This window comes from Glycine soja, chromosome 6, assembly GCF_004193775.1.
Source record: "Glycine soja cultivar W05 chromosome 6, ASM419377v2, whole genome shotgun sequence".
In the NCBI taxonomy this organism is placed as follows: Eukaryota; Viridiplantae; Streptophyta; class Magnoliopsida; order Fabales; family Fabaceae; genus Glycine; species Glycine soja.
In genome coordinates this window covers 15,973,775-15,997,438 of record NC_041007.1, presented here as the reverse complement: position 1 = coordinate 15,997,438, position 23,664 = coordinate 15,973,775, and the positions used below count along the sequence as shown (strand labels likewise).

At 31.4% G+C, this 23,664-nt stretch overlaps 2 protein-coding genes across 3 annotated transcripts; both read right to left on the bottom strand.

Moving 5' to 3' along the window:
- Positions 1 to 8,406: 8,406 nt before the first annotated feature.
- On the bottom strand, positions 8,407 to 9,403 carry LOC114416467. Its single transcript, XM_028381336.1, has one exon. It carries the CDS (start codon positions 9,280 to 9,282, stop codon positions 8,743 to 8,745), a length of 540 nt encoding a protein of 179 aa, XP_028237137.1. The 5' UTR covers positions 9,283 to 9,403; the 3' UTR covers positions 8,407 to 8,742.
- Positions 9,404 to 11,284: 1,881 nt separating this feature from the next.
- On the bottom strand, positions 11,285 to 18,308 carry LOC114416466 (probable alpha,alpha-trehalose-phosphate synthase [UDP-forming] 9). 2 transcript variants are annotated; one of them, XM_028381333.1, is made up of 5 exons: positions 17,793 to 18,308; positions 16,842 to 16,913; positions 13,170 to 15,264; positions 12,512 to 12,785; positions 11,285 to 12,063 (listed from the first exon to the last, which is right to left on the bottom strand). In XM_028381333.1, exons 3-5 carry the CDS (start codon positions 15,152 to 15,154, stop codon positions 11,725 to 11,727), a joined length of 2,598 nt encoding a protein of 865 aa, XP_028237134.1. In that variant the 5' UTR covers positions 15,155 to 15,264; positions 16,842 to 16,913; positions 17,793 to 18,308; the 3' UTR covers positions 11,285 to 11,724. The 2 variants fall into 2 exon arrangements, with proteins under 2 accessions (XP_028237134.1, XP_028237136.1); XM_028381335.1 differs by having other exon boundaries at positions 13,170 to 15,143; positions 17,793 to 18,307.
- Positions 18,309 to 23,664: the final 5,356 nt, after the last annotated feature.

Sequence of the window (23,664 nt, the reverse complement as noted above, 5' to 3'; positions counted from 1 at the left end):
GCAGTAAGGATCCACACAAAAATTGAAACTAAAATCAACCATCCAATTACCATAATAAAAATTCCCAAGTAACTCAATTAACTTGAAACCAAACAAAAGGTGTTGTCCAAGCTTCAAAAGCAGCTCATAACAAATAATATAAAGGAAAATGATCGGCAAAACTAACATAATCTAGGAGTGTAGGTCATCCAGTCACTTTCTTCAAAGGCAATTTATGATGAAGCACCACTTCGAAGAGCACTCTTCTTCTTGCTTGTTGCCAATTGGGTCTCAGCCTACAAGAGCAACAATAGATAAGAACTTGATGCAAAAGAAAAAAAAAAGTCAATATAATGTTTAACAGAGAAATGGTCAATCATTACCTTTTTCTTCACTGGCTCTTCTCTGATAATATCAGCTCAATGTGGCATAGATGACATGTAAGCTGCAAAAAAAAAAAAGACTCACAACATAAGTACGTGATAGTAATCCATTAAGTTAGTGATATTAACAAAATCAGCAGCATACGTTGATTCTTCCATGAGCTCTGTAGGTGCAGCGTCTTTGCTTCTATGCTTGATTAACATGGATATGAGAAATGTATAGAGCATTGACATCCAAACCTTTCACCTATGGCAAAGCAAAACCAAAAGTATAATGACTTTGAAATTTGACTTAAAATAATCATATGAAAAATCAAATCAAATGCTTATACAGGACATACTTCAGCAAATCCAGAATGAATTTAGCTGATTTGACGGGCCAGCGTCCTTTCCCATTGGAGTGTGCTAAGTACCAAATTTCAGTTATTTTTGGGATTAAATTGTTAGCACTTATTCTTTGATTGTAATAGTTTTCTTATAAACTACCCTTAAATCTAGTTGTTTATATATATATATATATATATATATATATATATATATATTGTACATTTACTAATATTGTTGTTTAAATATGAAAGATTTATTCATGATTTTGTAGGTTTTGATGGTTCCTTGTTAGATCCAAAAACAAAGCCAAAAGGAAGGCAAAATGGTCTTTTCATGAAGGTTTTTGACCCTAAATTCGCCCAAACTAACATCTAACTTGTCAAGGCTAAAGATGTAACTTCAGCCCTAAGCAAGCAACTCGTTAGAATTTGTCAAAGTCTTATGACGAATAAATGAAGTTCATAGTCACGAAGACATTGATCCTCATCAAAAGGCAGACTCTGTTGTTGCAAACCTGCTATGATGAAAGAAATGTTTTTCCTTCTAAAGTACAAGGCACACTAACCTATCAGTATGAACTTTACATGAAAAAGTGACGTGCATTAAATGCTCCAACGAACTCAAACACTTTAGACGAAGATTAGAGTGAAAAATGAGACAATGAATACTTGGAGATGAATGCTATATATAAAAGAAGCTTTGAAGAAATAACACACGAATCATCAACGTTAATCATTCTTTTATTGTTTCTTGTAATGCTATAAATTCTCATAAGCATACTAAGCTCTCAAAACACCTTATATACCTTGAGAGAAAAAACTAAAAGTGTTGAGTAATATATTTGTCTATTAGACGATTATACTTTAGTCGGTGCATCCAACAAATATTGTTGATTTGTTTAAAGCCAACAATGGTTTAGTAGGACAAAGAATACTAGGATTTAAGTCAAGTTTAAGATAAAGCTTGCAAGTGTAAGAATTAAAAGTGACACTGAACAATATTTGTAACTTTGATAAGTTATTTAAAACTTGGTGGTTGTCAAGAAAGTGAGACGTACACACACACACATACATATATATCCATCTGATCTTCTTCTTCTATATATATGTGATGACAGATCCAAGAGAGGCTTTTCTTTGGAATTCATTATTCATTATGTATATATAAGAAAAAAGGAAAAATTAAAATTAAAAATACTAATAAAGAAAAATAGTTTTGAGTTGATATATGCTTAATTTTCTTCTAGTAGTAGATTATATATCTAATTTTACCTATGAAATTAATAATAAATATTTTTATTAACCTTATTATTTATTAAAAGTTATATATTTAAATAATTATGTAAAAAAATTGAATCCCCCTTAATGCAGTCTTTAATCTGTCCCCATATATATATATATATATATATGGTTAAATTACTCATTTGTTTCTTATAATTTCATGATTCTTACCTTTTTAATTTCAATAGTTTGAAAATGATTTTTTAGTTTTTATAGTTTATATTTTAATTCTCTTTTAATCCTTGTAATTTAAAATTATTCTTTTTAGTCTTTATAGTTCATATTTTAATTCTTTTTAGTCCCTATAGTTTGAAAGTGATATTTTTAGTCCCTATAATTTGTATTTTAATTACCTTTTAGTCCTTACTATAAAAAAATATATAAAAATAATTAGCTAAAAATTAGTTATAAATTATCAATTATTTTTTTTATTACAAATTATCTTACGATAAATTAGTTATAAATTACTTGTTAATATTTTTGTAGTTAATTGTAATTGATAATATTACTCATATTTTGATGGTAAGAACTAAAATGGAATTAAAATATAAAAGATAGAGACTAAAAAGATTACTTTCAAACTATATGGACTAAAAGAGAATTAAAATAAAAATTATAAGGATTAAAAAAATCACTTTCAAAATTAGGACTAAAAGAAAATTAAAATATAAATTATAAGGACTAAAAATATAACTTTCAGGACCAAAAATATAAGAATGATGAAATTATAAAAATTAAATAAGTAATTTAACCTCTATATATATATATATATATATATATATATGACTATTTCCTCCTAGGTCTATGGACAGGTTGAACCCCTGGCTTCGTAAACTCTTACACACTCCCTCTCTCAATGCTTCATCAACAAATTCAGAAACACAACAATAGAGCAAGCAAAAACCTTTGCAGAGACATAAAACAATATGAAAATTATAGAAATTAACAGAGTAAGTGTTGGTATTTTAGGAGAATAGGATAATGTGTTATATAGTTGTTGAAGGATGATGGTTGACACGTGGATTTAGGAGAAATGATTAGTAGAAAAGTTTTAGAAGAGAAGTAGCCGAGGTACGTGGCCGTATCTCTTGAACAATGGAAGAAGTTATACTGATTCTCCAACTCATTACATTAATTAAGGTACTGTAAAGCCTATGTGTAAGCCTATGTAGGCAACTAAGGTAGGTGGCATGATATTTTAGAGATAGATTTTTTAGATTTATACAATAGTTTAGAATATTATTGTCTATAAATCTTTTTAAATTTTTTTTTAATAATACATTTAACTTTTACGCAAATCATAACATAAGCTTCAAGCACTTTTCTTTTTCTAGAATTTGCATCACCGTTCAACAGTACTAAGGAAGAACTACATTATTATCAGCGATTACAACATGAAAATAACAGGAAAATACTAGCAAGTGAACAACAAAAATTACATAAAATATCTCTTAATTCCCAGAACTAAGAACCCAAGACAATGGTTGCACTTGCACCACACTCAGAAAATCACGTAACTCTGATGTGGATTCCTATTAGAAAAAGAGAATGCTAAAGAAAATAATAATGAAGTACACATTTGTATCAAACCTTCACCACCCTCCAATATCCCAATTCCTAACTACGCAAGAAATTAAGCCATAGAGAAAAACAAGGAATTACAAAATCCATGTAGGACCATTTCCTAACCTCTTTGGCCTCAACCCTCAAACTCTTAATTAGCTCTCCTCAGGGCATCAACCTTCCTTTCATTCCTGCAACACTTTGAGCTTCTTTGGATACAAAGCTTTAGGTGCTTTTGAAAGCTTTTAAGAGTTTCCCTAATGAAAAAAGTTCTATAATTTTCAGCAGAGAAACTCTCGGAAACATTTCTAACTTGTATCCAAAGAGACCATTTAAGAGTCTCTCCTCCCCTCAGTTATTCTTTCTTTCTTTGTTTTCGCAATTTTTATTTACTGAAAATAATATCAACAAGTAAGTTTAGCGGTAGAAATTACATATAACTGTATAAGGCATATAAGGCATAGCAAATATGAGCAGTAACATATAAGTCCATAGTGCTAACCATCAGTTGCATCGGACAAGCGACCCTCGGGTGGTGGCTCAGGCTTGTCCTGATTTAAAAATAAATTAATAAATAAGAAGAAAAAAAACACCATTAACCTCCAAAATATATCGTAACATAGCGGCGCAAAGAAGAATACCACGACCAAATTGTGTAAAAATTGATTTTGTAGAATACATTGTGAGTTTTTTTGTTATTAAATTATTTTTTTGTTAAGATTATGTCATATATTTTACAATCTGTGCCGCTGTAAGAAGATCTGATTTAAACAATTAGCCAAAACGGCATATAAATCAAAAAGGAAAATTCAATCATAGAAATACAATAAACCGGTTTTAAAAAAATATTGTATATATTATATTTAATCAATGAAAAGAGGCAACAGTGTTACAGTGGCAACGAAACTTCTTGGGTTTCTTTTTCAACTACAACCCATAAGCTCTAAATAAGGAATAATATGGAGATTAATATTAGAATTGTTGTTAAAATACAAGTATAAGGTGAAGTTTCACATGAGTAAAAGTGAAAAAAGTTGAGTACCTGAGGAGAAGATTCATGAACCTCAACCTTAAAGTTTTGGGTTAAAGCTTAGTATCAAATTTTCTTATGTGATTGGTCATGACTCATTGATGTAAAGTAAGTGTTTTATTTAGGTGAAATTGAAAATTAAAATTTTATTCGGCCACTCACCTTGAGCAACAAGGGTATGTGCGAAGAAGCTGGTGTTTTTGGATTTTATTTCTCCATGCATGGTACTCTTCAGACACAACTACACAAGCACCTAACCTGAAATCCAAAATAGCTTACGTTCAGTAGATTGGCATGTTCAACTAGATTAATCTGAAACTGCTTATAATGATTGTGTGCACGTTTATTTTTCATGATTTTTCCTTTTGCCTTTAGCTTTCTATTATTTCCTTCATTTGAATTTCTGGAGATAGTTCCTAATTAGCCTTCCTTGTGTTTTTAGTGACTTTTCTAGTCTGATTGCCTTTTAGTATCTGCTACTTATATTTCCTAGTTGTCAAAGCATGCATATTTGCTTGTCGACACTACCAAATTAATTGTGATCTCATCCTTTCAATTTGCTTTCTTGTTTGGGGCTTTGGGCCTTTTTCTTCCTCGATACATCGAAGGTTAAAACTTCCGGCACTCCTTGCACTTGCAATATTATTGATTTTTGGAAAGTTCATTCCCTAATGCAAACCGGAAAGCAATGGAAAGTACAAAAGTACAAGAAGCAATAATGTGAATGCAAGAAATAACAGCGCTACATTGAAATAGATTAAAATAAAAAAGAACTTTTGCTATATGCCTATGTCCACTTCCCTTTCTAGCTAAGTGCACTCCCATTTGTTTCTTTTTCTTCTGATTTTTATTATCATGTATACTCTTTATACTCAAAATGTTGATACATAACCATTATTACAAAATGTACTTTCCAAAATAATGTTTTTTTTAATATTTTGAAAAATTCTTTCTTGAACACAATTTTGTATTCTGGGAAGTATTTTCTAGAATACTATTTTTTTTTGTTTTGAAAAGTATTTTATGAAATGTTCAAAAAGAAAACTTTATTCTAGAAAGTATTTTCTAAAATACTATTTTATGTTCTGACAAATACTTTTCAAAATGTAAAAACAAATCTGAAAAAATTTGATTAGAACACTAGAACCATTAAAAACATCCATATGAAGGAAAAATTGCACAATAATGAAGCAATTGAAGTGAAGAAAACATATAATTGATATTATTCCTTCAACTTTGAATGACTCTAAGAGGCACTCGACTGCAAGTTACATCAACTTAAACAAATTTAAGATCTAGTCATACGTTGTTACATATATAAAATGCAAGATATTAATGGTATTGTGTGAGTGGACAAAAATAAAATGAAAAAAGAAAAGTGGTTATGAGTGTAAATAAAACTTAATACATCGGAGTTTGGAGGATGAAAAACTTCTAATGCTAGAACAACAAAGGATAAAGAGAGACCATTACAAGAGATTGAAGGGAGTGGAAGAGAGGAAGGAGTGTGATGAACGAAAGGGTGATGTTTTGTTGCTATGAAAGAGGGAGTATGAGAGGGAGAGAAGAAGGTTTGTAAAGAAAAAAACTATTTAAGTAATTTGATTTTAAAAAAGGAGAAGGAAAGTGTACTTAGCAAAAAAGGAGTGCATATAAAGGTATCTCATGTTGGAAGTACTGTTAGACACTAGATATAAACACCTCTCTCAACTGGAATTCGAACCTTGGTTTAGCATGTTAAAACTTAGTCTCTTCCGCTAGATCCAATCCCTGTTGGTATGCTGATTAATTGTTGTCGATAATTAATAGCTGGATTGTTTCTTGGACCTAATTTTATTGTAGTGTTTTTTTAATGGGTTGAAATTGGGAAAAGCTTATAAAAAATAATGAATGAAAATAAAGTATCAAAGTAATAAACACAAATTATAGGAGTAATATATATGCATAACAAATTAAGACATTAGTTTAAAAAAATATAAGGAAAAAGATTTTAAGCAAAATTGTACTTTTGGTCCCCCAATTTATCTCCAATTTTGGATTTGGTCCCCCTATAATTTAATTCATAAATTTGATCCCTCAATTTTATAAATCCCTGCAAAATTGGTTCTGGAAGTCCGATTTGGATGTTGACCGTTAACCTCAGACGTTGACTGTTACGTGTCAATGCCACGTGTGACTGCCACATGTCAATGTCATGTATCAATGCCACATGTCAACGTTTGCGTGATTTCCTGTAAAGACTTCATTTTTTGTAGGTAAACTTATACTTTTAATCTCCCAGTTTTACTCTAATTTCGATTTTAGTCCCCTTATAATTTAATTCGCACATTTGGTCCCCCAGTTTTATAAATCCCTTTATAAATTCAGCCAAATTTTATTATTGGAGAAGTTGTATTTCAAATTTCAAACAAAAATACCATTGTCATACATAGGCCACTTAAGCAATCGTATACACATAATACCGCATGGGAGAGCAAAAAAAGAAAAAAAATAAGGGGGTTATTACCGAACCTATTAAAGTAAGAGATCTGAAAATTTCAGACCAAGGTTAAGATTCATGTGCCACTTTTCCAAGTTGAACAACCCCGGAAGTGGGAGAGAGACAAAGAGTGATTTTTCTCTGGATTCCAAGTGAGTGAAAAATTGCGATGAAAAAAGAAGTGCGAGTTTTATCAAGACCTATCATGTCTCTAGCACGAGTGGCTAAATCATTCAAAAGATCAATTTTGCAAAAGCAATTTATAAAGGAATTTATAAAACTGAGGGTCTAAATGTGTGAATTAAACTATAAGGGGATCAAAATCGAAATTGGAGTGAAACCGGGAGACCAAAAGTGTAATTTTACCTATAAAAAATGAAGCATTTACAGGAAACCACTCAGGCGTTGACACGTGACAGTCAACGTTTGAGATTAACGGTTAACATCCAAATCGGGCTTCCAGGACCAATTTCACAGGGATTTATAAAACTGGAGGACCAAATTTATGAATTAAATTATAGGGGGACCAAATCCATAATTGGAGATAAAGTGGGGGACCAATTTTGCAATTTTGCCAATATTTTATTGAGATAAAAAAATTATATTATTGATAACCTTTTTTTTTATGTCTTTCTATGACTCATACAGTAAATATTTTCTGCTTTTAATTTATTAATTAATACTTTAAGGATACATATTCACAAGACTCATTTCTATAAACGGAGGGTGTTTTATGTTTTCGTCACTTTTCTTCTTCACTGTCCTTTGTAGTGCCTTTATTATCCCAACACATGTTGTGTTTTAGCTATTTGCTAATATTGATTTTTTTCTTCTTCACTTTTTCTTTATAAAGTAAAGTTCTTGTAGAGAGATAAAGTTCCCTCCAAATTTTTCCTACATGTGCTAATTAAGTGTATTTTAATATAATTATTATAGATATAATTTACTAATATACTCCTAAAAAATAAGTAGATATGCATTAATAAATCCCTTCAAAATTATTATAATATTAACCTTTTTAAGTTCTAACCCATTCAATTTTTTTCCGAATAAACTATCATTTTAATCTTTACAGTCTATAACACTAACATTAGTCCCCAAAACTAATAAAATTTTAAACAAGTGTTTGGAATTTTTAGTTGTCTTATTTAACTCTCTAAACTAATTATTTATTATTGTTTTTGTCCTTATATTAATATTACTAGTATCAGTTAAGTCACACATTCTTTTAAATGTTAAATAAATGCGATTAACGTATTGAACTTTCAGAAACTTACTTAAAATTTTATTGATTTCAAAATACCAATGTAACAATATTACATATATACTTAAACTAAAATTATTATTTACTCAAAGCACCTCTAATGAACATCATTTAAAATGAAAACTTTGCATCCACTTATGGTTGTACATTATTTGACAAACCTAATTAGTAAATAGTATAAGAAATTATCAGGATTCATCCATTGGTAATCCATGCGCACAACGCACTTCTGATTATTACCAACATCTAAACAATATATTAATTAAATAAATAAAGAAATACTGCCAAGGTAAGGAATATACAATAAGAAAAATTAAAATCCTGTAACTATTGATTGATATTGATATGATAGAATAAAATTAATACACAATAACCGCACTTGTAAGCTAGTCGAAGCAAAATTCCCAAAATCGACACCACATGGCAATCCCTATTTCTTATCCCAAAACGGCGGCGTCTTGAATGGAATCCGAGGAAACGGGCTTAAACGGAGGAGGCGCGGCGTAACGCGCGGAGAAATTCCGTAACCCGTCGTAACCGTCACCATCGAAATACCCGTTATGCCCCTCGTCGAAGTTCAAGGAGTAACTCAAGGGGTCGTACTGGTACTTCCCCGCCGCGTGCCGGGCCCAGCCACTCCGGCTCCGGCTGAACCGCCGGATGAAGGTCTTCCACCGAGGCCCCGCCGCGAGCTCCGACCACTCCCGCACCTTCATAAAGGCCCTCACGCCGCCAGACCACCAACTCCCACTGGAACTCCCGGTTGCTGGTTGCGCCTCAGAGTGAGGGCTTGTCTCCGACCATGACGACGTGGCTCGCACGCGCTCCCACCACGCGAACCCGACGCTGACCGAGTGGCACCGGGAACCAAAGCAGCAGGGAAAGCAGAAGCTGCAGCGCGTGTTCGCTAAGAGAGAGTTTGACCTCTCTTCCCCGTCGCAGGTTAAATCAATCTCATTTTGTTGAGAATTCGACATTCAGAACTCTACCTTTTTTTTCTGTTTCAGAGTTTCAGTCACAGTGGGTAATATATATGGTAATGGATTTGGAACCCTAGTTGCCAACCCCAATCAATCATTCATGCTTATCCGTGACTAAGACTCAGTCAGCGCCCACAATACAATACTATACAACTGCGGTTTTACTGTTTTTCGTGACGTTGGTGATTGGGTAAGCAAAGAGTCTATGAGGCGTTGAAGTTCACGACTTTTTATGCATGTTGACAACATTTGCTGAGTTGGATCGTTGATTCGGTGTCAGACTGTCACTCTCAGTCTCATAGTCATGCATATCCACTTCATTGCTGGATCTTTGAGATGCCTTTTTGTCAGAATTATTAATACATTATTTCTATTCATACTGTAACGTATTTTTATGGTTATTTCCTTTTTATATCAGAATTTTAAAGTTTAATTGATAAAGTATTTTTTACTATTTTGAAATCCTAATTTTAGTAAAACCAAATTGATCCTAATTTTAAACTTTATTCAACCATTAATCCTTGAATCAGTGTTGTAACCAATTCATCGGTCTGGTTCTACATTATTTTTAACTTACTATATTTTAAATTAAAATCTCACTATTATTATTAGTGATACACGTATTAATGATCTCAATTAAATAAAGACATATTATTTTAAATATAGTATTTTTATTTTTGTTAAATATTTTTAATTTTATGTACATTAGTTATAAATATCTAATGGTATAAAGGAAAGATAGTATGTTTTTATAATGGTTTTTTAAAATATTTTTTCATTTTTTCTTATGTGTACAAGCCGTCGTATAATATTATTTTATAAAAATATTTTATTTTTTTTAATATTTATATAGATGTTGTATATTTATTGGGCCAAGACTAGAACAGATGAGAAAGAGCCCATAAGATCCACTAAGGGCCTAGCTCATAAACCCACCCATACCTTTCTCACTCTCAACATTTTCACGCTAAATACAAAAGGAGGGGGAAAAAAAGGAAGGGGAAGAGGAAGAGGAAAAAGAGAGACACGCACAAGATACAAATATGATAACTTTTGACGTTTAAGATAGTATACATTTTAAAATGTTGACAAAAATTTATAAAATATTTTATATAGATGTAGAATATTGTTGGTAAAGAAAAAGACATTAATCATTTCCCATTAATTTATAACTATGATAATCACAATTTAAAAAAAAAAGATATTTGTAATCATAACAAAAACATATATAATTTCTGCCTATATATCATAATCAGTCTTGGCTAACTATATCAACGAAAGCATCTTTGATAAAATTCAAAACAATTATTGACTTTATACAATATCCTACAATTTAGAAGCATCATTACTAAACTGTTGTCTAATGCTAATTCTCATTCTCCTGGCCTCTTTTACCATCATCCAGAAAGAGCATAGCTTCTAAATTTGATTCATCAAAAGACAACTTTGCCAATTCAAGAATTCAAACACCATCATCAAGTGGATCATGCTCTTTTTTATACAATTATGCCTTTCATCTTTTCTAGACAAAACTCGAAGGTTGGAATGCACATAAACCAAATATTCATTCCTTTTTGGATTTATTTTGTTTCTCTTCAAAGAATAAAGGAGTATGTATTCCAATTAATCAAAACATGAGGAAGAACGTGACTATACAAGAACCTTTAAGGCAAACTTTCAGATACATATCCGAAAGCATCCAAACCATTCTTATAAAAGAAAAAATCAAATAAAAAAGATTAGATACTTACCAATACATATCCAGAAAATTCTGAGAAATATATGAGAAGTATCTTAGAAAAAAAAAATGATTGTACACTTTTCAGACACAAATATAGGTCGGTTGATTAAGGAAAATACGTGAATTGTAAATTTCTTTACACTCTTCAATTTTCACTGATTAAAAAAGGTATTCGAGGAATATCAATATCCAAAACAGATACAACAATGATACTTTTTCTATTTTTGGAGTATCCGGACTTTCATAGAAAAAAGAAAAAAAAAAAAAAGAGCTGACGCTGAATGGTATTCAGAGACCCCCATCTCACAAACCGAAAAATAGTTTACAAATGATGATATGAGATTCTGAATGACATCCATGTATAATATAAACCCAACGAGTTCAAATATACAACCAACCAATAAATTCTCACCCGGGAAGAATGCCTAGATTTTGTATCTGTTAATATATTGAGTATCCTTTAAAAGCTACAGCTAAAGCCAACAGATGCATCCAATTGCCCCCACCAACCAATAAAAACCAATCACTCTAATCCCCTGTGCTCAGTTTCTGAGACCTAAAGCTGCTGCTACCAACATTCTTTACAATCAAAAGTCAGATTTAAAGCTATTTTCCTTAAATCCTGCTTTTGTACATCTTTTCAAAAACAACCATCAAAATTGTGCCTTTATCCTATCCTGGTGCCTAAAGTGTACTTTTTAAACATCATTCTCAAAACATACTTCTCTTTTCTCAAAAGGGGTTTCTGTAGAATATCTTGATTTAGGCCCTGAAGTAGCACCAAGACCCTCAAGTAATGCCATCACATCGACAGTGTCATCTAGGTAGTACCTAGCTTTGCTCGGTTTTTGTCCAACAGTGCATGCAAAGATTTGTGGTGCTGAGGATGAGGTAGTACTATAAGGTTTGGCTAATATGCTCTCAAACATGTCCTCATCAGATCTATCATCACCAATGCACAGTACAAAATCTGGCGATTTACCCTTCTTGGTTAGGGAAGAAAGAACTTCCTGTGCAACTGACCCTTTAGTAATGCCCTGTATGGTTGATTAGTCGATGTTAGCTTCTGAGAACAATAATAGGTTGCGCTTAGGGATGCTCCAAAAAACTAGTTTTAAAAAAATAACTAGTTATATAAAAGTAGGTATAAAACTATAACCCATTATATAGTTATGGGTATTTCAAATAACTTTTTTTATGTAAAAAAATAGGCATAAAACTATAACTAGTATTATAGAAATGGTTATTTCAAATAATTTATTTTTATTCATTCATAACTAATTATGTAATTGGTTTTAGATATAACTTGTTATATACCCATATTTTAAAACAAATAACTAGTTATATCAAACACCCATATTTTAAAAACTAGTTATAGTTATAATACCCACTAATAGTCTAGTTATTTATTAGGTATGATTATAGTTATGTAAATACTCAAATCATGAGCACCCTAGTTGTGATTTGAAGAGATAAAGTATATACCTGAGGCTTGACTTCAATAATGTGTTGTCCCTTTTTGACAACTACAGGCTCATTTGCAAGTACATTTTCAAGGTGATCCAGCAGCTCCATGGCTTGCCAAGATCCGAAATCAGGATCGGCGTCACGGTAATGCCATACCAAGGCACTCTCTTTGGTCTCTACAGAGGAGCCGTCTGTAGCCTCCATATAAGATCTCATCACAGGTTCAGCAATCTTTTTCCATGCAAAATCTGTATCTGCATGACTCATTTGCCAACTAGTATGTTTACCCCACCTATGGTAAAGATCAAACAAAAAAACCATCAGCTTAAAGAACTTGACAGTGACATGACAACCGCTATATCATAAGAAGCAGAAACACTCATATAAACATGTACTATAAGATAAAATCAAATTTTCACAGTACAGAAAATAATCAAAGATCAAACAGAAGTGAAAACTCCAACATAAACATGTATTAAAAGGAAAATTCAAAATTTCACAATACAGAACATAATAAGCCAATGCTGTAAGCCCTGGATAAAAACCAGTATCTATTCATTTTCATCTTTGCTTTGATTTTCTTTTAAGGGGTATATTCAGGTATGATTGGTATTATTTAAGGGATGCCACTATAATTAACAATTGAATAGCACATAACCAACTATAAAACACTAACCTTATGAAATAACCATGCTCAGCTGCTATACCAAGATTCTCACACTGATCAAACCATTCACTCAGTGAGGTTTTTCCCCTGCCACTAACAATAAACACAGTGTTTCTAACATCACTGCATATATTATTTAGCACAGATATGACTTCAGGACTGGGGGGTTTAACAATGGAAGCCTGAGGCACAACCGTACCATCATAATCCAAAAAGATTGCCCTGCAACTGCTCCTTTCATATGCAGGGACAATGTGGTCTATGGATAGCCTCCTGAAACTAGGAGATAGGGACAAAATTCTGAAGTTCAGGCCAAAGCCAAAGCCCCAGCATCGGTTATTATAATGATCCTTGCACGAGAACACTAGATCTTGCTCGAAGCTTCGAGCCCAGTATGCCACATCATGAGAACTAACATACCGATAGTGCTTTTCATGTCGAAGCTGCTTCTCTCCATCAGGCATTGTGATTGCCAAATTTAGTGCTTCAGCTACTGCATCAATATCCCACGGGTTTACCCTTATTGCCCCACTAAGAGATGGTGAGCAACCTATAAACTCAGAAACGACAAGTGCGCTTACACGTGGGGAGTCAGAAGCGATTTCTAAAGCTTCGTCCAGTTTAGAACTTCCCTGCCTACACACAGTGTACTTGTAAGGAACCAAATTCAAACCATCACGCACTGCATTCACAATGCAACATTCTGCCAAAGCATAATAGGCTGCCTTCTCGTAGAAAGGAACATGGCGATCAATGATGATGATAGGTTCATAACCTTCCAAACCAAACCTTTCATTTATCCTTTTGGCTGAAATGTAGGCCTCCTCCTTTGCATCCTCAACATCTTTGTCAGAACTACTTGGGGGATTTAAAATTTGGATCAATATTAATTCACCTTGCTGTTCTGGATATTGCTGCAGGAGTTGCTCCATGGCCAAGAATTTTAAACCGATACCTTTGAATAAGTCCATATCATCAACACCAACTATAAGCTTTTTCCCCTTAAATTGTTGGTGGATTTCTCTGACTTTGTTGGAAGAGGAAGGGTGATCTAAGGTAGATTGAAGTCGACCCATGTGAATCCCCGGAGGCAATATTTTAATGAATATTGTACGGCCAAAGTATTCAAGCCCTATGTAACCCCTCTTAGATTCATGTTCCAAGCCAAGCATTCGCCTGCAGCAGGAGAGAAAATGGCGAGCGTAATCAAAGGTGTGGAAACCAACTAAATCTGCATTAAGCAATGCTTTCAAAATTTCACCTCTGACAGGCAGAGTTTTATAAACTTCCGATGAAGGAAATGGACTGTGGAGGAAAAAACCAAGCCTGACTCGACTACACCGCTTTCGCAGAAATGTTGGAAGGACCATAAGATGATAATCATGAACCCATACATAATCATCTTCTGGATTAAGGACCTCCATGACTTTATCTGCAAATATCTTGTTAGCAGAAACATAAGCCTGCCACTGTGACCTATCAAAGCGGCGATTGCCTGGATACATGGGCAACATGTAATGGAATAGGGGCCACAATTGTTGCTTGCAGAAACCATCATGGAATTGTTTGTAGAGGTCTGAAGGAATAAAAGTAGGCACGCAATTGAATTCCTCCAGCAACTGAAGGGAAACTTTCTCTTGCTCATTTGCATCAACATCAGCCTTGAGAGATCCCACATAAACAACATCAGCCTCAGGTGAGAGACCATCCTTTAACTGCCAAAAAATTGAATCCTCGTCGTAACTGAAGCACCATTTGCCAGATACTTTATCCCTTTTTGCATTGAGAGGAAGAGAATTTGATACTATAATTATCTTGCGACGGTATTCTGATGAGAAAACACCTGAATCATCATCATTACTTTGTTTACCATCTCCACTAGACATGATTACTGGATCAGTCATAACTCGCGGAAGAGATCTGGGGGTCTGAGGGAAATTTAGCATATCCCCTGATACCAAATCCAACAAATTCAAGCATGACCTGGCCACCATCTTTACTTCAATTCCCAGTTTTTGAAGATATTTATAAGTATAGTCTTTTGTAGGAACAGGTACCCAGAACTAAAAATATCTTGTATAATTAACCCAAAGAAATGCAGTACCTGCAAAGATAGAAGAGAAATAGTTATTATCCCTATACAATGCAGCAGTATAGTTCACAAATACATAACTCAGCCATACTCCACAAGTTCATATGTTAGGTGATTTTAATATTGGCGGATAGTCACTGCTTTCAGTAGATGTGTTTACACCATGGATTGATTTTGAAAGTGCAGAACAAATAAATGTTATTTAGATAAGAGATAAGCACCTGAAAATTAATATTTAGTATTTACTATTGTTGAAATTAAAAGTCCAACAAGTGACAGAACCATTGAATAAGCAGCATATCAGACACATAGCAATACAGTTGCAAATTCTTCAAGCATTTTTGTGCGTAAGAAATCAGTAATCATGTGTGCATTACACAAGAAATAGAAAACATCAACTTACTTCTCAGTTACTAATTTGAAGAAGATGTAGTTGTATGTCACCATCAAGAGTTAAAAAGAATAAGAAAACAAGGCTCAGATAACTATCACCGCCAGATTTTCAGTATGTTTGGTTCAGCGTTACTTTCACAAAAATCAATTCACTTTTATGCGTTGATAATGAGGCAACTTCCTGGAACGTTAACTTTTACACATTTTTCATGTGCGTTCTCTGGTTTCAATGCAAAACGCTTTGTGTCCTATACTAAGATTTCGGCTTCAGGACGGTTAAGAGGTCCAAATGAAACAACTGGTTATCTCAACCCCACCAAAAGACCACTATATCTTCTAGAGGAGATCCAAATACACATTTTTCATCTCTGCCCCACCAAAAAAGATTAACTATAACACATTTTTCATGCACATTCTCTGCTTTCAGTGCAAAACCAAATATGCGCTTTGCGTCCTATACTAAGATTTCAGCTTCGAGACATACTGGTTAGGAAGTCTAAATGAAACAACTGGTTATCTCAGCCTTACCAAAAGACCACTATATCTTCAAGAGGAGATCCAAATACACGTTTTTCATCTCAGCCCCACCAAAAAACGTTAACTATAACATGTTTCTCATGCGCGTTCTCTGGTTTCAATGCAAAACCATATACACGCTTTTTATGTCCTATACTAAGATAGGACATACTGGTTAGGAGGTCCAAATGAAACAACTGGTTATCTCAGCCCCGCCAAAAGACCTCTATATCTTCTAGAGGAGGGTAAAAAGCAGATCATATCTCTCCAAATCAGGTATTATAACAAAATCCATCTCCATCCCTAAACCACAGGAGTCACCTCATTTTAGGGTTATTCACTGGCCGCACTATGCCACTGCCCCAAGAGCATTAGGCATTAGCACCCGTAACCATTCTGCCTATAATCAGGAATGCCCCTTTCTCTGATTGTGGGATGAAAATTTATTATTATGACCTTTTCAATTACAAATTTTTCTGTTAAACCTCCCAATCTTCAAAATAAAAATAAATTGGATCCTCTCTTTCCGAAAAAAAGAAGAAAATCATAGATAACAAAAATATGGGTTTAGTGGGTCCAACACTAATTCTCAGCCGATTCAACCAAATATTCATATTCATCAAACCAAAACAAAAAGGTATGAAAGATTAAATTGCATATAAGAAAAACCACATGTTTACCTGGACTTATCTCAGACACAAGCAATTAATCTCAAGAATGCCTGTTCATATACGATCTTTGATCGTCCAATTCTACAGAAGCACATTCAGATTTAATCAGAAACACAGAATCACTAACTTAAAAACAAGAAGATACTCACAATCAAAAAGCATATAAGAAACCTCCACAACTATATCTAGATTAGACTTTCAAACATGAACATCACTTTTCAATCACTAGCCTTTCAAGCGATTGACCTTTGCCTCTCATATGAAGCTTGTGAAAACAAGAACCTTTTGGACGGCTAGGTATAATACTTCTAAGCAGCCAACAACTCCTTCACTTCAATTCAAATATATAACACTCGAATTCAGCAAAACCCTTTATTAGCTTTTCGCAATTAGGAAACCAAATAAATTCACCCAATTCCTATGAATGGGAATAAAAATGTGGCAAGTTAATCGGAACGCTAAAGGACGTCCACACAAAAATTAAATTATTTAGCAGGCTTTATTCGTCAATAATCACTCACTGTATAAAAGACTTGATTTTTACATATTGCATTTCAAATTTTTTTTGTTTCCTTATTATAAAATTTCAAGCAATATGTAGCAGCATTTTTTACATCCACATGCATGTAACAATCTTGTTTTACATTTTTTTTTTCATTTGTCTCTGAGCAAAAAAATACTTTCTCCCCAAGCAAACAGCTTCAAATGCAAATAACAACAGAATCAAGAAACACAGAGAAGAACATGCATTTACCTTATCCAAACAACACAGGATTAACACCCAGGGAGAGAGAGATAGAGAGAGAGAGAAGAAGAAGAAAGATTCAAAAAAACTAATTAAGGTCCCTACAATCCCAGAGGAAGCAATTAAAATGGAAAACAAAAGTTCTTATCTTGGAGAAGATAATTCAAACCAAAAACAGAACAAGTCAATGAAATAATCTCAACTAGTCATTTTACCTTCTTCGCTATCTCAACAACCAACAAGAGCTTTTCTTCGATATGTATGTACTACTGAAACAACAAAAGCGAGAATATACAGCTGTGAACTCGAATTGTTGAAAAGAACTTGCAATGAATGAAAAAAATTGTTAGCAAAAAGAAAATAAGAAAGATTGTTTCGAGATAAATACGAAATATGGGATAAGTCATAAGTGTGTTAGGTTCGAAACTGGTGAGATTTTGTAGGAGTTTTTATCATGGTAAGGATTCTAAAATCTAAACCGACCCAAAAAAGAAAAATAATATTAATAATAACAACAACAGGAGGTATTATTATTATTATTATTATTATTAAGGTGGAAAATGAAGAAAAACAAATATGTTGGGAATTTTGTATCCGACGAGGTTCCGTTTGGTTTGGGTGCCACTGTTTTTTGTCAAACTGGAGAATAGAAAGGTGTTTTCGTTCAACAAAGGATGCTGTCGGAGACAACGGATTAGAAAGAAAGTCAGAAAAGAGAAGCAAAAAATAGTTGCACACATTTTTGTAATTTATTATTATGGAGAGAGAGAAAGAGAGACCATCACAGTTGGATATTGCAAAATCTAGGTGGTCTTACGCTGTCACTATGATCCTCGAGACTTTTGGTGCCCAAACTGCCCTTGTACTCCATCCATTTTTTCATGACATTTTCATGTGGAAGCTATTAATTGTAACTGTTTATTGGGAGAAATTCTTGAATAAATATATAATATGATTTGTGCTCTACGCATTAGGCACATTAAATTATTACATAAATGCTTTGTACGCACGGACATTTTATTTTAATGATGTGTCACTTTTAAATTGATTTTGTGTATCAATATACTTATGCTTATCAATTGTTATATATACTGGTTGAAACACAAATACTAATCTTATTTATGAGGGTCTGTTAAAGCTAGAGATTTACATTAAAGAGTAAAATCAGACATTAAAGTCTTTGCTCGACGGTAATTCAAGGATTGGGATTGCGATTATGTGTGATTAATTACGAAGTTGTTTAACTTTAGAGTATTAGTTTTAATTTATAATTATAATTTCTCACTTTAATCTTTAAAAGAAATATTATTTTAAAGGATAATAATAGGACTCGCTTTTTTAACTTAAAAAAGTCATTTTAAAAAAACGTGATATATTTTTAAAAGATTCCTATATGAGTAAAAATTATTTTGTGATCAAGAAATATAACTCAGTTGGTTAAAAAAACTTTAAAAATACCTTAAAGAATTATATTTGTTAGGAAAAAAAACTACTTTTTGTTCAAAAGAATTAATACTAAAAACAACAATTAAACATTTTTATTTAACATAATAATTTTATATAATAATTATTTTTAAAAAGTACTTTATAAATAATTAAAATTTTCCATTGAAAATAATTATATAAATATTTATATATTAAAGATTACATCATAATTATCAATTAATTATATTAAAAATTAAACATTTACACTTTAACCCCTTGTCACGTCCACACAACCACTCTAAGACTTGCAAATTTTTTGCCTAGATCAGATACCTCCCCCTCTATCTCTCATTTGTGGGAGTTGTTTCCAAGTGAACTAGTAATCTTGAATTTAAGCACATGGAACATAAATCTTATATTTAACTTGTGTAATACTGTAGTGAGGATATTTTGTAAGGATTCCAATTAATTATATATTGACAAAATGTACAACAACTCAATTAATAGGACAACTTTTTGCCTCCTATATGAGAAATGCCTTATTTTTACAAAAATACTATTAACAATATTTCAATTAAAAAATTATTAAAAATCATGATAAGAATGTATTAGTAATATTATTTAAGAAAATTATCGAGTAGCTCAGTAAAAAATGTGAAATTAAGTATATCTTTGTGAAATTATTTTCATACAATAATTTATATTTTTATACCGCCATGAAAAGGATAGGAAGAAAAGAGATAAAACTAAAGTATGTTATAATAACTTGTAATTGATGCAATGGAGATGGAGATAAAGAAAAAAAAAAGCATTATATTGTATAAATAATATAATTTTTATATTTTTTAAATAATTTTGTTTACTCTTAATTTATATAATCTGCTCTAATAAAAAATAGAATTTTATAATATGCATGTAATCTTAAAGAAACGGGACTACTAAAAGAATGTTTTTTTATATAAAAAAAAGCATTATCTTTTTTGTTTGTTTAGAAAACCGGGTAAAACAGACATTTCAACCTTAGGTACGAATATTGAAGGATAAATAAAAATGCTTAGAAATGAGTTAATGACGTTGTTGGAGTAGATAACCTCTCTTGGACAATTTCCTAAAACTAATAATGTAAAAGTAAAGTCTTCATTATCAGGATAAACAATAAATTTTGGAAAAGCGATTCTTCGCGTTTCTTTACAATTGACTTTGAATTTGAGTTGATATACATTCGTTTTTATATAAAATAATGATGAAAACAATTGACCATGTCAGAACACCTCAACGTTAAATTGTTGAAAACACGTCTAAATTTAAAATTTTGAAGTGATGTGTTTCCTGCCATGCGGATAAACATAGACTTGTCCCACAAAGTCATGGCAATAATAAAATGCAAAATAGGGGACTCGGGTTCAACAAGCCATGTAGGTTGTTGGAATGTTCCTTTAGTTTATCTGCTTCACCTATTTTAATCTCACATACACGTGTAAAATTGGAAGAGAGAAAGATAACCTAAAAAAACAGTATACATATCCTCTTTTAAGTTTTTGAATTTTAGGGGTGTCCTACACTACAAACCTTTAAATTTAATCGTTTATGTATTAACGTGTTTTTACGGAATATATACCATCTAACCACTTGTAATATTATTCAACCAAATAATTGAATAAAAGAACAAAAACTTATATACAAAAATTACAATAACTAAATTTAAATTCTTGCTTTAATACCTTAACAAATATATAAATAGTTTGATCTTAATTAAGTTTATTTTCACATCTTCTTAAAAAAAATTCTTATATTTCCCTTTTGTTAATTAGTTTTATAATATTTTATAACTAAAGAGTTTGAGACATTGTTGAGTATTTGTTATTCCTTTTCATTTATTTTTTAAAATTTAGGATAGTTAGTTAACATCCTATCTCAAGCATCCTCACATGCATAACATTGTAGTATTATAATAAATGAAAGATCAAAATAGATTTTTAAAATTGGGATCCTTTCCTTTTGAATTGCTATTAAAAGAGTAATATTTTTTTTTTAAGAAATGAGACCCTTAGCTTATCAGTAATTTTCTTTGGAACCGTTAGCAAAGAGGTGATATCATTATAAAAACAAAACTAAGGATCCTTGGGAATTACTAATAAAGGACACCTCGATCTTTAATAACATATAGTGATTTTATTAATTAGAATTTAAGTAGACAACTTAGGTTGTTTTACACAAATTAAAAAATAATAATAAACAAATGAAAGATAACAGTTATTTTATAAAATTAATTTTTTATTATCATTAATTTATTTATAAATTTTATTAATCATTATTAATATTATTAGGAATATAAGTAAAAAAAAAAACTAATGTTACATTGAAAAATTAAAATGATAATTATTTTAAAATATTTTTTTTTACGTGACAATTACAATAGAACGGGAGGAGTATTTTTTTTAGAATAACAAGATTAAATAAAACCTAAGACTTTAGACATTTACTAAAGTTTAAAATAAAGCCTTTGTCACTAAGTTAATTCTAGTGAATTTAATAAGGTTTAAAATTTAAGTACACCTTATTTTTCTCTTTAGTTGTTAGCAAGGATCATTGTGTCTCAATATGGCGGAAGGATTTGTTAGTCATTAGTCAATCTGTCTCAATATGGTTGCTTGTATGCAGAGGTTACTTGGTCAGTTTCCTTTACATTATTATGGTGTAGGGATTTGTGTTTTATAGAATATGCCAATCATGTGTCATCGTTATGGTTTTCTGATCAATGTGTCTCAAGAAAGGTTAGAAATGGAGACCAAGTCCATTTTTTACACGATGCTTGGAATGGATATGATAGCCTGGAAATTTCTGTTCTCATTTGTTCCAAATCTCTCTTGACGAGGATGCTTGTGTGATTGAAATGGTGAATGGTTCAATAATAAGTGGTGTGGGTAATGAAGGTAAAGGAGGGATCTCTTTGTATGGGAAGAGTGATAGTTGGCCGATCTGTTGAACGTTTTGAATTCTTTTCACATGTGTTGGGTCTATTGATTGTTATATTTTTGTTGAATGTGTTTTCAGTAATGTTTATTGATTGAATATAATTATTTTTTTAAAAATTTTAATGTTTTGTTTTTGCATTTGTATTTTTGATTCATTTCTTTGAAATATTTATTTTTTATGATTAGTTGTTTGATAAAATGTCTCATTCAAGAGTTGTATTTTCTTCAAGTGTTAACAATAATGAAGTAAGAGTCAAATATTAAAGAAAAAACTGTTATTACCTTAAAAAAGATCCGTCATTGATTTTTTTATTGAATATTCAATAAAAGTATTTGGACAATCTCATTTACTCACATATTTTAATATAATTGATGTTAGTTAACGAAATTAAAGAATGGCATAAAAGTAATGTAAAAAAAAAATTTAAGATGTAATTTGAGAAAAACATAGAGTAGGAATGTTTTTCTCCTTTCTTGATTGGTGTGTTGATCTTGTAACATTTCTGAATTTATTTATTTGAAATGATCTTATAAGACTTTTAAATGGATTACAGCAGCACTGCTACTTTGTCCATTAATAAAAAAAAACTTTTTGCTTATTAAAATTTTAATTTAAAATATGATATGCAATATTAAAATTTAATTGAATACTTTAACTAAGACTTAAGTTGAAAAAGATCAATTAATTGAGACTAAATAGTAGAAATACAAGGGAACTAATAATTCTTTTTATTAAATCCAAGGATAAAATAATAATTTTACATTGATATTTTTTTACTGCATACTTGATACTTTAATAATTTTTGTGATTCAAAAAAAAAAAACTCAATATTCATATTTTATATGTTTTCGAGAAAGAACTATGGTCCATTATCTAACAAAATTAGATACACATTTACGCAGGTTCCATTTTAATTTATTTTTTTAGAGAAAGGTTTCATTTTAATTAAATCCCATAAAATATGTTTTGTGAAAATAAAGTGTGACATTATTGATAATATTTTCTAAAATTTGATCTCTAAATTCGGATATATGAAACAACATTTATGATTTATTAGTACATGTCAGTTCTTAGTTTATGACTTGAGTGAGAGATATCTTCATCTTCACCCTAAAACAATTGTGTTCGTACCTGAATATTTATTTGTGCAAGAATAACTGACCCACACCAACGTCACCCGGATTATGCAAAGAGAATTAGAGACCCAAATAACCAAAATAATTGTAAACCGCGTCACGTCAAACCACGCATTAGACTTTTTTTTCAACAATTTTTGTAAAAACTACCCATCAACGCTCGTCAGCTGATAGTGTGTGATTAATATTTTAGTAATATTCTTTTTTATATTTTTTTCTTAATTTTTAAAGATTAATAGATAATTTTGAATATTTAGAATATTAAATACCTATAGCTTTAACTTTTTGTTTATTTTGTGCTCACGGATATTTATTAGCAAAATTTGAAAAAACAAACATTTGCAAAAACAGGGGATATACAATAAATAACTAAAAAAATATAGAGCTACAAACTATGTATTTTTATATTTACATTTGCTTGATTTGAACATTTCCTATTTGAAATATATGCTTGATTAATATATTTTGAATTTTTAACGTTATTTTAATCCTGTCAAGAAGGAATTGATGATTTTAAAAAATAAAAAGGAAGAAGGAATTACTTAAAACT